The 13,527-nt window shown below is 43.8% G+C and overlaps 1 protein-coding gene across 1 annotated transcript in view; it reads left to right on the plus strand.

Moving 5' to 3' along the window:
• The first annotated feature begins 241 nt into the window (after positions 1–241).
• LOC108789537 (germ cell-specific gene 1-like protein) overlaps positions 242–13,527 on the plus strand; it is a 33,379-nt gene continuing 20,093 nt past the window's right edge. Inside the window, exon 1 of the mRNA XM_018559578.1 lies at positions 242–438. Coding sequence (XP_018415080.1) covers positions 354–438 — 85 coding nt within the window. The 5' untranslated portion in view covers positions 242–353. The remainder of the gene's footprint in view (positions 439–13,527) is intronic.

Here is a 13,527-nt window from a genome sequence, read left to right on the forward strand (position 1 = left end):
ACTACTACCTACTATATGCAATCAAATATGTGAAGATCTACTTTACAGCCATTTTGTCCTTCTCCTGATCTGAATTAGAGTACCTGATTCCATGTCCATAAACATAAATACACATTTTTCACGATCGAGACATTTTTATTGCCTCGGTCATTCATTTGTGAAAATCGCATGCCTGCGTTCCCACATCTGACCACGAGGTGGCGGCATGTGCCAATAAAATCTCACCCTCCTCATATGTAGCCACGCATTCATCATACTGTTCTGCAGTGCACCACCAGCTGAGTGCTAACTGGATAATAAATTGACGGATTCTCTCTTTCCCCTCACATTATGGACAATCTTAAAATCCTAAAATGGACTCCACTGGAGGCACAGGTACCTTGGATGGCATCTTAAACTCATGCAGCCAGGAGATCAAGTGGCACAAGGTGATGCTGGGTAGGTATGCTTTTTTCCCTGCAAGTCTGAAAGGTATGTTTCTAAAGGCACGTGATAATTAAGGCTGCTTTATTGTGCTTTATCATAGGCTTAAAAGTTCTACTGCCCCTAGGTGGATAATGGATGGAAGGGCCTTGTACAGGAGAAGTGAGAGCCAGCTACAGCTGGCTGATAAGGCACTGATTCCACCTAGCCTGTTGCTTTGTTGGATTAATCCTTTTGCTCATGTACATCAGATGTCAGTGTGAGTCATCCTCCTCAAAGTTCCATCCAGCAGGCAACATTTCCTTCTACAGCTGACTTAGGGAAATGCAATGATGCTGCTCTTATTGTGGAAGTGAAATTGGGGATGTGATACCCAGAACAGGCTTATTTCATGAGACAAAGAGCAAAGCAGAGTCACCTAGTCCTAGAAGAACCAATTAGTCTTTTCTTCTGACTGTTATAACTGTTTAAAGGTGAAGCGGTTACTATAGATAGCTGAGATGTGAACGTTATTATTGCATTTGGCGCTGACGCATTGTTTTAACGATGTAGAATTAAAGAAATGTGTGCTGAATGCTTGGAGCATTTATTCAGCGTTTACAGGGCGTTTGGTAAACATTTTCTGGGTGTTTAGATAGCGTTTTATGAAGCCTTCTAAACCTTGGAAACCATGGAAGTGATGAGAATTTAACCCCTCGCCTTCCACAAAGTTCATAAAGAAGCATGATGGGTTAAAGAAGGCAGATGTGTGTTGGAGACTGGTGAGGTCATATTGGTAGGTGAGGAGTTAAACCGTAAAAATGCATTCAAGTCCCTTAACTATTTACAAAAATGGATCTTATTTGTGCATCACTCGGCTGTAGGTCCTCAAATCATCTCTGAATTCATACTGACACTGTCCTTCCTTCTGGAGGGGGGCTACTTTTGTTCCCCATGGTCCCTGAGTGTGTTGTAAAGTAGCTCACTCTTGTGATGGACTACAATTTCAGTACAAATTTGTAAACTAAACATGAGATTGTAGTCCATCATGGGAGAGAGCTTGGAGTGGTGACTACAACACACAGGGACCATGGGGAACACAAGTAGCCACCCTCCAGAAGGAAGGACAGTGTCAGCACCAATTCAAAGATGATTTGAGGCTCTACAGCTGAGTGATACACAAATAAGATACATTTTTGTTAATAGTTAAGGGACTTGAATGCATTTTTAAGGTTTAACTCCTGAGTTTAGTGTCACTTTAAGTGCACGTTAGCTGCTTACTAATTACTTGAAAAAGGCTTCAGAAGTGGCATAGGATTTGACTAGCATTTTAATGGACTTTTATTGGGTTCTCACTGCTTCCCTACAGACCAGGGAACGTGGCAGGTGTCATTTTTTGTGTGCGCACTTGTAATGGTTGACAGTTATATAAAAATTGGACAGGTTTGCCTGGCATTCATTTGGTTGTAGAACTGTTTCAAAAATGTCAGTGTCAACTAACACTAAATAGGCCAGGATGTCACCATATTTAACCCAGTCTGTTTGTTGTTTACTAACAAATATTTTTCATATAACGGTATGCATAATATTTTGGTCAAACCAAATAGCCTTTGTGTATTTCCTTAGATTACAAGAGTGGTAGACTTGGTGTGGGCTCTTGTGAATTGTCTCAGTTGTTCACTGTAGCCTGAGGTTATTCTTAAAATGTATCTAAACCCAAAAGCAAAAGTGTAATATTACAGCTTACCAATTCTTAAATGTGATGGCTGCATTCGTTTTCATTTTTAGGCTGTCCTTTTATTTTCAGCTGGTGATTCGCTTTTTTTAGCTTCCTGTAACAGACCAAGCTGTCCAGCAAAAGTGGCAGATAGGGGTTGAGACAAACCATAGTACACTGACAAAGGGCTTACAATGGTCAGTTTATATTCATTTATGTAAAACTTTCATCCCAAAAGGAAAGAAATATGTTGCGGTAACTGCTTAAAAAGTGTTAGCTGGGCTTCAGGTTTAATTTGTTAGTCAAGTCCATCAAAATCTGCAAGTCCATCTAACACTACCCTCTCCAGAGGGTGTCAATGCTGTTGTCCAAGAGTGACTCTGTGGGGTTGATTTACTAACCTTATAAACACGCCACGAACAAGTATACACCTCTGTAGTGTGTTCCCTCCCAGCATGATCTATTGGTGGAATCTAGACACCTTTGTAGTGTGTACACACCCAGCAGGTGTGTTGTGCAAAGCCCTGCATGAATTGCAAGGTGATGTTGTGTAAATTAGCTCTACGTTGTGTTGCTTGCATTGATGAATGCAGGAATGTAAATGCATGAGCTAACCATTTTTGTCTAAACTGTAAAGCATCATTATATATGCATCATGTGCATGATTTTTTCATATATTGCATTAGTGGAAATATGCTTTTAGAGACTTGCATGCCGCTATTAGAGCGGCGTGTAGCCTATGGCGCAGGCTACATGACGCGCACGTACGTAAATACATAAAAACACGCCATAACGGTGTGAAAATGTGATACGTTGCTCGTGTTTGGTTGAGAAATACGTTTTGCTGTGTAAAAATGCACACGCACCTGGTGCGTGCGTGTGTTTAGGTTAGTAAATCACCCCCTGTGGCTCCTCCATAGAGTGGAGCCACCTTAAAGGATATTTAAACCCTCCCGTTTTTTTGCATATATCTCCTGCTAGCAAGCAGGAGATATATGCAAAGTTTAAAAAAAAAAATTAAAAACCCGCTCAAACAGCAGTTTAGACTCACCTGTGTTCCATGCGCGGTCCTGTGCGAAAATGAGACATTTCTCGAGCAGCCGCAAAGGATCTTGGGGCGGGCGCATGCGCAGTTCTCATTTTCGGCCGGGACGAGGGACGCAAGGTAAGTCTATGGACGCATGCACCCGCATGCAGACACCGCTGGATCGGAGGGACAGAGCAGTCAGCGCTGGATCGGAGAGCCGCCGCACCGCTGAAGAGAAGGCTGAAAACATCAGGAAAGAAGAGGAAGATCGGAAAAAGAGACATCATTTAAGGTAAGTGCTAACATTAACATGGGGGAGGGGAAAACATTTTTTTGATTTTAATGTCACTTTAACAGGGGAAGTGTGTTACTGAGCAGATCACCAGCTAAAGTAAAGGGAACAATTATGCAGCCACCACATGTATAACTTTTTTTCAGTGATAAATCCAGATCAAACAAATATACATTGCCCATTAAAGTATTTCTTTTAATTTTTGGCCAAACACAGTCGTCATGCTACTAAACAACTTCAACTCTCTCAGCTCAGCCTATCAAGTACATGATCACAAGGGACAGAGCAGTCTCCAGCAGCCATCCATCTACTAGCTGGGAGGCAGGAGAAGAGGGGATCAGGGAGCAGAGGAGTGGGTTGCCATGCTGTGTCTGTGTGTTTGTGGAGATACACACAGCTTACTAACAAGCAAGGGTGGTTCCATAGGACCCTGCAAGGGAAAGGAGACACCCAGTGCTCAGGACCAGCTGATTCTGTAGGAAGCTAAACCTTTTTAAACATCAAAGAGCAGCATCCATTGTAAGTGATTTCATTAGCATTTGAAAGGGCTTAAAAAACCTTTTGACTGTATTATCACTTTAGGGATTGGTAAGCTGCAATATATCACATTTTCATTTTTGGGTTAAGATACGCTATAACTTCTAATTTGGGATCAGTAATTCACTTCAGAAATATAGTTGTTATTATTAAAAAAATAAAATATATATACAGGTGAAACTCGAATAATTAGAATATCGTGCAAAGTTCATTTATTTCACTAATGCAACTTATGCGGTGAAACTAATATATGAGATAGACTCATTACATGCAAAGCAAGATAATTCAAGCCGTGATTTGTCATAATTGTGATGATTATGGCTTACAGCTCATGAAAACCCCAAGAACCCCAAATCCACAACCTCAAAAAAGTAGATTATTACATGCAATCAATAAAACAAGAATTGTACATAGAACAATATCGGACCTCTGAAAAGTACAAGCATGCATATGTACTCAGTACTTGGTTTGGGCCCCTTTTGCAGCACTTACTGCAATTAATTTTGCATGATATTCTAATTATTCGAGTTTCACCTGTATAAAAACATGTCAAATAGAGGCAAAGATGGCACCTTCCTTGGCTGTAAGGGATAGGAGGCTGTAGTTGTGCTTTAAGACCTGTTAGGAGATGACACAGCATTTTTGTGCAATAGATGGTATCAGCCCACCCAATGCAAGGAGATAGAAGACCCAGCAGGTCATGTGACTGACCTTAAGACACCTGAAGGGTAAGTATACAGTAAACGAAAACATGCATGGTGGGGCGTATTAGGGGTGGGGTGGCAGGGGGCTGAGCCTGCCTATACTTGGGTTTTCAAATGGAGCTAGACCGGTGTACAAGCCAGCCAGATCACTTGTAGCAGGCTGCAAATGAGTGGAAATTTGGGCCTCCAAGTACTGGTCCGCGGACCAACTCCGGCCCGTGAGCCGGTACTATGTGGCCCGCAGCCAGCTGACATGTCAGACACGCGATCGCAGACCGTGTACCTGACTTGCAGGAGCAACTCCCCGGTCTGCATCTGACACAGATGCAGACCGCAGAGCTGCTCCTGTCAGCTCCGGCTTCCTTCAGCCAGAGCTCTGACAGTTCTGAGCTCTGGCTGAAAGAAAAGGATGTATTAGTGAGGTCTTCAGACCTCACTAATCTACCCCTAGATCACCAGGGATCGATCCTCCTCACAGATATGTGCACTTTTAGACAAAGTACACCTATTTTTTTTGCCCCTTCCCCTGACTTAAACGATTCCACCTTCACCCTCCGCAGATCTGTACTTACTGATCCTAGTACCCCTGCTCCACTGTTGGTTGATATTCAGCGCAGCAAGTCTCCCTCTCTTGGCTGCGACTGTCTCTTGGCTGGGAGACCTCCCCATAGAAGTCTATGGGGCTGTAATGTGCAGGTGTGGCCAGCAGAGGGAGCATTGGGGTGCTGGGTGTACACAAAAGCAGAACAATACCGTCAGATCTCTGTAAGTACTGATCTGCAGAGGTGGAGCATGAGATTTTTTAGCTCAGGGTTGTGGGGGGCAAAAAGGATTAAGTGCATTTTATTTTGAAGTGCACCTGTCCTTTAAAGCATTACAGAATATGATGGCACTACATAAATAAGCATAATAGAAATGGATTTCCATTTTCCTGGAAATCCTTTTTAAAGAGACAATGTCAGCAGAACTGGAAAACATACAGCAGCTGAGGTTGTCTAATGAGTTTCCCACTCATGCAGTTCATAGTTGATGGATGTGGAACATGAGAGGGGAAAGGCTTGATCTGTAGCTCCAGCTAGACTATTCATTATGAAGAGTGAAAGCTAATTAAAATGCTAACCAAACATCAATTTTATGAGAGATTACCAAAGGATTTTAAAAATATTAGCAGTCTGTCAGAGTATGGGCAGACTTATTAAAAACCACAAGCAGACGTCTTTGCAGATTGCATTAAAAGAATACTATAGAAAAAATGATAGAACAAATCCTTGTAGCTTTCCTTATATTTGCATGTAGGTTTAATCAGATTGTGTTTAGTGATATGTTGATTGTGTAGATATTGATTTACTTCTTCTCCCACATTTTACTATGGTGGACACTGGAGCAGAGTTTCACTTCATGGCTGTGGTAAAACAATGACAATGTATCTGTTCTGTTGTATCTTCTGTAGAAGTTTATAGTGACCCCGGCCTAGATACAAACATTTAATTAAAGGTGAACTCCGGGGAAATTTTCTTATTGACCCTTGCAGTGGAGCAAGGGTTAAAGGAGAGTTATGGGGAGAGGGAAATACATTCATCCCCATAATTAGAGCCAATGTGTGACACTGCAGCTGTCACACGTCGACTCTATTTATCAGGAACTGAGCAATCACATATTGTCAGTCACCGCTCCCTGCAGGGATCCCCCCCCCCCCTCTCTGTTCCTCCAGCAATGACTGGAGGGACAGACAGGGCAGGGGGCTGGCACAGCTGGCTCTTCCTCTAGAGATGCAGAGCCTGCTGTCAATCAGGTGGCGGGGTGGATCTTTTCCGGCTGCAGCGTGGCTCTGCGCTGTCATAATATAGCGGGAAATAGACCGCTATATGCTCAGTTTTTGGTCACAGGAGGACATTAGTTAAAAAAAAAAGTCTCCGTAAACAAGATATTATATTCAGAGTCCCGTGTAGTGTATGATAACACTGTGACATGATCCAATTATCATAGATCTTGGTGCATCACTCCATACATCCAAGTGATCAAGGAGCAAACATTCAATGCAAAGTCGTGCTCTCGTCTCCACACTTAGTTCTGCTCACCTTCTAATGTGGACCATAACCAAAGTATTTTAGTGTCTCACACTGTGGGAAGAAGGAGCCACTTCACCAGTAGTACCACAAGTTATCTCTCGGCTCCTCTGGTAATACTAGGGTTGCCACCTTTTCTTCAAGCGAAACCCGCATGGCAATTTTCTGGGGAGAATACACAGAAGAGAGCGAGGAGAGACAGCCAGGAGAGAGCGAGGCGAGACAGCCAGGGGAGAGAGCGAGAATAGACAGGGGAGAGAGAAGAGACAGTCAGGAGAGAGTGAGGATAGACATCAAGGAGAGAGAGCGAGGGGAGACAGCAAGGAGAGATAGCCAGGGGAGACAGCAAGGAGAGAGAGAGAGAGGAGAGGCAGCCAGGAGAGTGAGGAGAGAGAGCCAGGAGAGAGGGTGAGGCAATACAGCCAGGGGAGAGAGAAGAGAGGTGGCCAAGAGAGAGAGCGAGGAGAGACAGCCTGGAGAGTGAGCAAGAAGAGACAGCCAAGAGAGAGAGGAGAGACAGCCAGGGGAGAGAGCAAGGAGAGAATTAGTTAGGAGGCCTTACACTGACCACCAATGTAACAGGGGTATTCTCAGTGACCGCCAATGTAACAGAGGTATATACACTGACCAGCAATTACCTTAAATGATTGAGATTTCTGAATTAGCATAGATGCCATATTTTCTGGATTTCAGTAGATTTGCTTCACTTTTTTCCTGTAATGCCTCTTGAAAGTAAATATAAAACAAATCCCAACCTAAAATATTTTATATCTAAAAAGGGTCCTCTCCAGAGATTTTAGCAGCAAAACTGTGTAAGGAAAAATAAAGCAGCCAGGGGTCTCATTCAAAGTAAATTAAACTGTTGGAGGGCTGCAAAAAGACACGAGAGAGCTATACAATATGTCTGTTAACCACACACAGCCCTGATAGCCACACACACAGATAGACAGATAATGGAAATACAAGAAGAAAAATAGCTGACAGATAATGGAAATACAAGAAGAAAAATAGCTGAAATACCTTTCCCGCGTGGAGACACTGCGGGAAGTTCCGCCCATTCATATGTAAATATCACAACTCAGCCTATTTTCAGTGGGGTGCCAGTAGCCCCTATCTTAATTTTGGTTGCCCCTGTCTGTCTGACATCTTGGGTCTGGGTTTCAGCTGCCATGAAACCCTGTCACAGCACTCAAAACCCGGACTGTCCGGGTGAATCCCAGACAGGTGGCAACCCTAGGTAATACCGCGATTAGAAAACAAGATGAAGACGGGGTGTCACATCTTCTGTTTTCTATAGTGCTGCACTATTATTATATAGATGCACTGCCGATGTAACCTTCCTAGGATGCATCTCTTAGGCACAGGCTACATCACTAATCAGGGGCATAACTAGAAATCACAGGGCCACATAGCAAAATTTTGTATGGGGCCCTGTGATTTCTAGTTGAACCCTTAGCTGAGCCCACCTGAGAGTGACCCTGCAGAGCCCACCATAGATTCTCTATGGTGGGCTCTGCAGGGTCTCAGGTGGGCTGGTCACACCCCTGCACACCTCTTACCTGTAAGCCCCGATCAGCTGTCAGCTTTCTCCACCATCGGACCCCGCCTCCTCGGTCACCGGCGAGCCCCGCCTCCTCCTTCTCTGGACTCTCTCCAGTTCAAGGACATCATGTCTGTTGATTAGCGACCAAAATTGAATCGCATACTCAAGATGAGGCCGAGCAGAGTTTTCTAAAGGGGCAGAGTTATCGACTTGTCTCAAGAGTGCATTCACTTTCTTATGCATGCTAGTACTCTGATAGCTGTTTGCAGCAGCCTGGCATTACATGCTATTGTTTTGTCTGCAGTCAACTAGGGTTCATTTATAAAAGTTGACACAGAACTAGCGTCTCTAGATGGCACTTAGTGTGTATGACTAGTCTAAGTGTTTAGCTGGCCATACACTAAAATACTTTTCTCATTCAGCCAACAGGCTCAAAGAAAGAAATCGATCAGTTTCCTCCATCCATGCTAAATGGCGTGAAAGGACGAATCTCCAGCTATGGCTTTTGTATAGCCAGATGGTGCCATTTCATTCAGTTCTATTCACCCCAGCACATTGTGAAGTGGTGTACTGTGTCGCCACACATTGCTGTGATATAAGTACTGCGTAAGGCACTTTTTTCAACACACACAATCACAATGTGACTTGCACTGACTTCATAGTTAACAAGGCAAGAGTGCCAAGTGCAGCATACTGCATCTGCTGTGAATAGACCCCTAATTAAGAAACCCTACAAAGCCATTAAGGGGGAACCATTCATTCCTTAATGTGATACTGAACAATAATTTACCAAATTGAGGAACATGGCACATTAAATCAGCCATTTTCAATTCATTGTACAGCAGACTTTGAGAGGGAGGAGCAGGACTGGGAGCCAACCAGATGTACGCAATGCAAATATACTGACAAGGAACATGGTGATAGGTGGAGAGAGAATAGTGAGCAGGAATGACCTGATCAGACTTCCACTGCTCCTCATGATCCAGTAAGCAGAATGGAGGTAGACAAAGGACACTACTAAATCCCTTAAAGTGCAACTGAAGCCTGTTATGGCTATCAGACAGGAAGTAATGGGAAATCTCTCCAGTGGGATGCAGATGGCAAAAAGCTGACAGTTATAACTGTATTTAAATCTATCCAAAAAATGTTTTGACTTCAGTTCTCCTTTAACTGTAAGTGGGGTCATACACCTGGCTGTGCTGTGCCATGGGCTGTGTAAATCTCAGGAACGGAAGGACAAAAATACAAACGCTTTGTCAGGTAAAACGGTCCCCATATTTGTATATTATCTCTGTAGCTGTTTGCCTGCAGTTCAGCCTTAAAGCTGAACTCTGCAGACATTGAAAAACTACCCTTGCATTGCACCCTCCACCCTTTCATTGCTGTGGTAAATGCTTGTTTTTTCCTAGGGTACCATGGAAAAACAATTGAACCTACCCTATCCCTCAGTCCCCCAGAAGCCGGCTCTCTCCTCCTTCCTCTGACGCTCCGGGTTGTAGATGGGCTCTCGCCATCTTTACTTACATTTAAGGACTGCTGGTCCTGCATTCTACGTGATGATGATACAGCTGCAGCCAACAAATGGAGCGCTGAAGAGAATCGGCTTTGGGGGACCAATCACAGAGAACGAGCATTTAACCCTTGCAGTGCAGGGGGGAGCCCCGCTGCAAAGGAATATTTACATGCCCTGGAGTTCAGCTTTAAGAGGCACAACCTGTTATGTGAACAATTTGGGACTTTCCCACCACTAGATGGCGCAGGGAACAAAAGAAAATTCCTCAGCTCCAATTAGTGGCGGTAGTGCCATGTGAGCGGCATTCACTCGGGGAAGATTTATAAATCAGCCCCATACAGTCTTTCTTCTGAATTTCCTAACACATGAAACTTATTAGCATGCTACTTCTGTTCTTAGACAGTTAATAGCAACACAATAAGAGTTACTGGAAAACAAGATCAGCATTTTGTACATTCACAGTTACCTCTTCTGAAGGCAGCAGTGAGTCATCTTTATCTGCCATCGGTGACACATCATATGTATCAGCAATCTCGCACATTATTTGTTTTCATACACAGGCAGCTTTCATTATCCCAGATGACACACTGGAGCATATTATTAGTAGGAGGTGAAATAAAGAAATTATAAAAATGTACTATTTTGCATTCATTGCTAGATTTCATGAGGTGGCCCTTTATGCTTGTACAGAAATCAGCAACAGCATTCACTGACTACCGTGTTTCCCCGAAAATAACTAAGACACCATCTTATATTTTTTTGGGGCTCAAAAAAACACACTAGATCTTATTTTCGGGGGGATAGGTCTTATTTTTTTTTAAATGTACAACAATCCACACTTATTCATGTAAAACAGTCTACATGTATCCATGTAAAAAAATATTGTGACCAGGGCAATTAGGGGTGCCGTACCTTTCCAAGAGCAATTTGCTAACCAATAGCTGGCCAGAATGAAGCGCACTTTCACTATCGATTCCTCACAGGCGGAGTGCATTTGGTATCACTCCGCCTGTGACAGGAGTCGGCACTATAGAGGAGGTATCAGCTTATGCTGCTCTGCTCCCTCCGGTGCCGCCTTGCTTCCTCTAGCACTGGCTTCGTTGGCACCGCTGATTCTCTCCTGCCTCTCCCGCAGCTCTTCAAGTTCCCCCTTATGCCACCACCGGCCCTGGGAATAGTCACAACTAGGGTCTATTCACTAAGCTCCGGCTAGCTTCGGCCCCAGGACCCCTGCGGTTCAGTAGAACCGAAGGGCTGCTGTACGGGCTATTCACTATAGCCTGTATAGCTCCCGAAGTTGGCCGAGCGGCTCAGTTGAGCCGAAGGCATATGCCTCGGCTTGACTGAGACGCGGTGAAAGCCCGAATGGCCGGCCGACAGCCTGCTTCTGACAGCTGGGCAGAGCCAGCCATCATCTTACGGCTGGCTCCTGCCACTTTCAGAGAGATCAGCGTCCCTGGTTAATAGGTAACCAGGGACGCTGTCATTATACTCTGAGAACCTGGCCAGGCTGCAATGATATCACAGCGGCCTCTCCGTGTTCTCAGTGTGTAATGACAGATGGCGTTCCTGGTAACCAGGGACGCCATCTGTCATTACTCTCCCGGACGCTCTGGGAGTCTAATACAACTCCCAGCCGCCCGGGCAGGCCCGGATTTCCCACAAGGCCACCGAGGCCGGGCCTCGGGGCGGCAGAGCGCAGAGGGCGGCAGCGGTGACCTTGTGGGAAGTTGCGGGCTCCGGACGCCCGGGAGAGAAAGACTCTGTCCCAAAAGGGTTCACTCTGGTCGATCAAGCAGAGTAAACCTTTGCCTGCTTGGGGTTTTTTTTTTTCTCCGTCAGAATAAAAAAAAAAAATCACCATGGGAATGCATAGCTCGATTCCTATTGGCTATTTCAATTTGCAATCTCTGGTGAGATGTTATATATGTAGAATTATTTCTCAGTTAAACTAAAAAAAGAAAAATTGCACTTTGCAGGTAAAAGCAATCAGTGAGCAATGCTATGAATTATTCACTGCACTGTGCTACATCCGAATTCTGCAACCAGATTTCACAGACCATCTAACAGGATCAGAAGGAAGAGCAGAGGGATTAGACTACTCTCTCTCAACTTCCTACACCACTAATTGCATTTAAAATTCCAAGGTGGGTTTAATTCTGATTGGTGGCTGTGGGAAGCTTTTCAGTCCTGCCTTTTCTTGCTATATGTAAAAGGCAGGAAGAGGCCTGTAGGGGTGTTGCAGTATAAAAAGAAGACATGCCTGATTATCAGGTTACCAAAAAAGTATTGGTGTGAGTTGGAGCATTGTAGTAGCCTGTCATCTGCACTATGCTATCACATGGGGGATTTTCAGTAATGTTAAGTAAAAATAAAAGAAGTTTAAAGAATGAATAAGTGAATGAATGTTCAACAAAATTGCCCTTGTACACCGATATACAAATGCAAAAGCATGTGTTTGTTGTGTATGTGTATAAAAACAACAATTGCACCAAACATATTAAGTATCACCACCCATGCCTGAGTGAGAACAAACATTTTAGGGCTATTGTTCATTGGTACCTTCAAAAGAGAACTATGGCCAAAACTTTTTTGGCTGTAGTTCTCTTTTAGGGTCACAGGAGGGATTTACTAATGTCCTCCTGTGACCCAAAACTCAGCATATTGCAGGCTAATGCCTGCTATACGCTGACAGTGCAGCGCCGCACTGAAGCTGGGATGGATCTGGACAATATTTTTCAGGATCCACCCCGCTGCCTTATTGACAGTTGGCTCTGCCTCTCTAGAGCCAGAGCCAGCTGTGCCCGCACCCTCCACCATCCGTTCCTAAGGAAGAACAGAGAGGGGTGGGGGGGAATCCCTGCTGGGAGCCGTGACTGACAATCACCACTCTCTGCAGGGAGAAGATCCTGAGCTGAGTGATTAAAGCAGACTATAGACTAAACTTAAAATACAGTAATGAAATGAATTATTGACAGACGTTTACTTTTTGTTTTACAATTCACTGTTGACCAGAAAATGTTGTACCTGACATAAGATCTATAATAACCCCAGGAGCCTTTCTGTTTCACAGACCTTTTGGTGTATCTAGTGGACAACACTGGGCAATATTATTATCTTTGGGAGCTTCAACTGGGCACACCCAGATGCCAAATATTACAAATCAACACAGGTGCTTTTTGTACTGATTTGTGAATTTCAAAAACGGTTGAATTGCACTTAAACTAGAAGCAGTTCCAGGTGCACATAATTTAATATTCTGCATGTATACTGGAGATGATATGTTTCCTGAAAGAAAATGTCCTTCAATTTCTCCTCATCAAGACAAGTCTTTTCATTAGTTTCTAGGTCCTTAAATATCTAATAGATGTTTTACACATATGTGATTCAGCCACCTGGTGCAGGGGATTGTACAGGAGGAGGTGCAAATATTTCATTATTCAGCTGCTGATGCATACAATAACAGTGTGCCAGGCGGGATTGGAAGAAGAGAGTGAGTGGGTTGTTGGCTTCCCTAAAATCCTCGCTGCAATAGTTTCTTGTGAGAGAATACTGAAAAAGTAATTTGCCTTCCACAGTGTGAGTATGTTGTGCTCCTTCGCCACGTTGGAGAAGACCTAGCTGCTGGTGAGTACCATACCAAACTGATATATTTTAAATTACTTGTTATATACATATATATATACTCTATGTATAATTTGAAACACTTATATGAACCTTATCTAC

Source organism: Nanorana parkeri, unplaced genomic scaffold (genome assembly GCF_000935625.1).
Source record: "Nanorana parkeri isolate BGI_ZX_2015 unplaced genomic scaffold, ASM93562v1 scaffold405, whole genome shotgun sequence".
In the NCBI taxonomy this organism is placed as follows: domain Eukaryota; kingdom Metazoa; phylum Chordata; class Amphibia; order Anura; family Dicroglossidae; genus Nanorana; species Nanorana parkeri.